The 4,011-nt window shown below is 44.2% G+C and overlaps 1 protein-coding gene across 1 annotated transcript in view; it reads right to left on the bottom strand.

The window, feature by feature from the left end:
• Window positions 1–4,011, bottom strand: part of MBOAT1 (membrane bound O-acyltransferase domain containing 1) — a 51,951-nt gene that overhangs the window by 19,909 nt on the left and 28,031 nt on the right. Inside the window, exon 5 of the mRNA XM_015424923.1 lies at window positions 1,853–1,908. Coding sequence (XP_015280409.1) covers window positions 1,853–1,908 — 56 coding nt within the window. The remainder of the gene's footprint in view (window positions 1–1,852; window positions 1,909–4,011) is intronic.

Below are 4,011 nucleotides of genomic sequence, written 5' to 3'. Positions count from 1 at the left end.
AGCCGTTGTTCGCTCCTTGCCCCAAGCCGACAGCTCTCCCTAGGGCCCGTTGCCTTCTCCCGCAACTAGCATTTCCCCTAGTGTATGTGTGTGTATGTGTGTGTATATATATATATGTGTGTGTGTGTGTGTGTGTGTGTGTACACACACACACATATATGACGGGTTGGGAATCAGATTTAAATTGATTTAACGGAAACACCCTTTCAACTGAAAGTCTGTCAGTCACCCTATGCAAAATCCATTCAAGGGCTACAACATCAAAATTGGGACAAATTTTTAGTTACTTGCAAACAGCCACTCTAATGGGCATTGTGAATGATATCTTATTTTAACTACATTTCTACCCTTATCACCTCCCACCCCTGCAATTGCCTTTGAATGAGCTTTGATTGAAGAAAAGACTCAAACTAAACCATTTTCAAGTTCTTTTAATTCCAACGGTATATTCTTCCCCAGTTAACACCCCCCCCCTATAAAATACACTTTAAATAAAAGGTGCCTTTTGCAAGTGGAAGAGTGCCTCCACTTGGTCAATTTTTCTTCCAAGAGAACAAGGATTATGATGTGTTGTTTATTCTTCTATAAACATTAGCTGGATGACAACAATTCAAGTTACTTAGTTTACTGTGGTTAAGGCAGGGAAGAGGGGAAGTTAGCTCACCCTTGCCTGTGTGCTTGCATTCATGTAAAAAAAAGAAAGTTTCAGATCCATTGTGTATGAATGGGGAAGACTGGGGAATAAATACATGTGGCTTCCCTGTCACATCTAGCTCGTCTATCAGGAAAAGGAGGTAAACATGAGACTCATGATAGCATAGACCAATGATCCCCAGTGTGGTGCTTATGGACACTATGATGGCTGCTGATGGTTTTCTTGGCCCGGCTAGCTGCAATGTGTGTGTAATTAATGCTGTATGTTTGTCTTCCCTATCCCCACAAATATTGTTAGTCCAACTGTCTCAAGAGTAACCGTAAATCGCTCTGAGTCCGCAGGTATGTGGGAAAGAGCGATCAATAAATCGATAGCATTATTATTATTATTATTACTATTATTATTATTATTTATTTATTTATTTGCTTCTTTCCCACACCAATGTTCCCTCTAAGGTGTGGAGTCTTGTGAGCAAAAAGTCTACTTTGTGAGCTACTGGCATTAAAGTTGTGAGCGAGCAATTGGGCTACATCATAAATTAGTTTGTTCTGGAACCATCCTCCCTGAGCTAAGATAAAAATGTGTGAGCTGGAGGCTAAAAAAGTGTGAGCTAGCTCACACTAACTCAGCTTAGAGGGAACACTGGTCCTGGTCTCCCTTCACCTCACTGTGGCAGGAGGTGTTTCAGAAGAATCTAGAAGGAATCACTGCTGTGTCTGCAGGAAGTAACCCATTCAGAAACAGCTGCCATCATCATAGGAGGATGTTTGATTTGTAACGTGCTAACATTTTGTAATAAGCCTCAGTATGCCATGAGGGCCTTTTTGAGATCCCCCCCCCCATTCCCCATTCTCTAAATTCCAAAAGCGCCCACTGGCTCAAGGAGGTTGAGAATCTCCAACGTACACTATACACTAGACCACAAATTGAACAGTTAGGAGAATTAGTTACTATGGTCTCTCAACACTCTTCTAATACAGCAGAGCAAAAAGTGTTGAAGAGACCTGTATGAACTTCAGCTCAATGTAATTTTTTTAACTGAAAGAGAAGAACAGATAAAACCCTAAATGTCACAGGATGACTTCAGAAGTTGGCCAATGAAGCACAGTTACTTTGCCAAAAGATGCCAGCAGCTATCTATTTGTAGAGCTTTACAGAAGACAACAGGATGGAGAACAGAAAGGTCGTCTTCCTTACCATCATGCACCTGGAAGGCAAGAGTCGTGATCTTCTGGGTTACAATCATCAGTGGCCTAAAACACAGTATGAGGAAAATTTTACATGCCATTAAGTCATTTTTGATGTATTCAAATTGATTCTACACTTCACACTCATATCAACTTTTTCCCAAGATGCTCAGAGCAAGACACAGAGTCTCTCTGAGTTGGAAAAGTCACTATTCGTCTAACTTACTGTCTCCCAAGAATCTTCATGTCCAGCTAGGGACTTCAACCTGTCCCTTCCTGGTTTAAGCCTGACTCTCTAACCACAACAAAATATATGCTCCATCATCTAATTTCAAAGTGGTCCCATAGTGCAGGTTAAAAGACCTACAACATTTGCAGAAAAATCAGAAAGCTAAAAAAGGAGGTTAAAAATGTAAAATATTATATATTGCATGGAAAATATAATATTAGAGAGATATTTAAATGTCTCATTATAGCATATAAATGGTGTCTGAATGGTGTTTTTTTTTACTTTCAAAAGAAGGAATGGGGAACAGAGTTGGGGAGAAGACGTGTAGGCTATGAGGACAAATGGACAGAGGATTCAAGGGAAAAAGAACTTGGAGGCTATGAGAGGAATGGGGAAGAGAATGCTGGGAGGGGGAAGAGAGGATACAGGGAGGATACAACAGCTACAAAATGGGGGGACGGGGCCAGCAAGGGATGAAGGACACAACAGCAAATGGGAGAAAACACAGGTAAAAAGACAGTATGGAGAAGTGGTTCCCCCCCTTGTAATTTCTTTAACATTTAGAAGTCGTATTTCTAAGCCATAATGAATGGCTGGAAAGATGGGATAATGCTAAGTAAAATAATCCTAAATAATCTTTCACACATAGCTGAATATCCTGGGGTGTCCATAAATAGCTTGGACAAGCTCCTCTTCTGTGGAGCAGATCTTGCAAAAATATTTCTGCTAAATATTTCCGCTTTACTGCAGAGCTCCATCTTTCTCCTCCTTCTAATTCTGGGATTCCCTTGGCTCCCAGGGGCAGCATTTCAGAGAGTATTTCGAGCTGCAGTGAGACAGGAGAAGTGAGAGATCCCTTCCATCACTGGAAATCACCACCAGATCCACTGTCAGCGAGCTGCCATCTCTTTGCTGGGTCGTTTCACGTCCCTTCCTTCCCCCCCCCCCTTGTGTTGTTGAAGTGTTTTCTCTGTTAGGCAATTGCTTTAACCAAGGTCGCCAGCTGGTGAGAAGTGGGAGTTATGTCTTCGCGCTCATGCTTGTTTAGCTTTACCCGTGTGAAAGGAACTTGTGTTTAGGAAACCGGGCGTTACTTTCTCATGTAACTTCGCGCCCTTTCTAATCTCCCCGTTTCCAGCGGGAAGTAGGACCATTGGTCCAAACCTTGTTCAAAATCCCTTTATTATATCTGTACTGCTGACAAACGTCATTCCAATCAATTCCTGTGTGTTCGTGATCAACCATGTCTTTGAAATAAATCTTGCTTTACTTTTGAACGTGGATCTATTCTCATGCTTGGGGATCTAACATTTTGATTGGAATCTCATTTTCCCCCTCACCTCGAATCTGACGGAAGTCATGAGCGGGGCAGAAGGGAAACCACCATCCCAGGCGGGTGATCGGGGGGACATCCCGGTTACCGCCTCAACATCGGTCTCGGTCAGCGGCAGCGGGGCTGTTGGGGGAGCGATCCCTCGACACGAAACCATCCCGTGGCCTCCTCCGACCCCATCGCACTGGGGCAGACGGGAGGTACGGGTTGTGGATGATTGGACTATGTTCGACACCCAGGGCACGAAAGAGACGTTTTCTCACCGTGGCAGTGGGCTCCGTGAGAGCCTGTTTGATCAAGGATTATACCCGGAAAGACCACAGAGTTGCCCTCTGGAGAGCTACTGAGACGAAGACGACTTTTGACCAACTGAAAGGCCGAGTGGACTCATAACCAGCCGAGAGGGAGCGAGGCGACAGGAGAGCAGGGAGGAACGACTGACAGAGCTGGAACGAGCTGTGCAGGACCTAATGAGGACAGTAACCGAAGTCTTCAATGCGATACCCCAAATGATGGATAATCGTATCGCGGATCGTATGACAGGGTTACTCCCGCAGCTCCCGCCGGTCATTCAGCTGCCACAACTGCCCGGACCAGCTCCCCTGCA

This window comes from Gekko japonicus, unplaced genomic scaffold, assembly GCF_001447785.1.
Source record: "Gekko japonicus isolate JY-2015 unplaced genomic scaffold, Gekko_japonicus_V1.1 scaffold1517, whole genome shotgun sequence".
Taxonomy (NCBI): domain Eukaryota; kingdom Metazoa; phylum Chordata; class Lepidosauria; order Squamata; family Gekkonidae; genus Gekko; species Gekko japonicus.
This window is presented reverse-complemented; position numbering and strand designations above follow the sequence as displayed.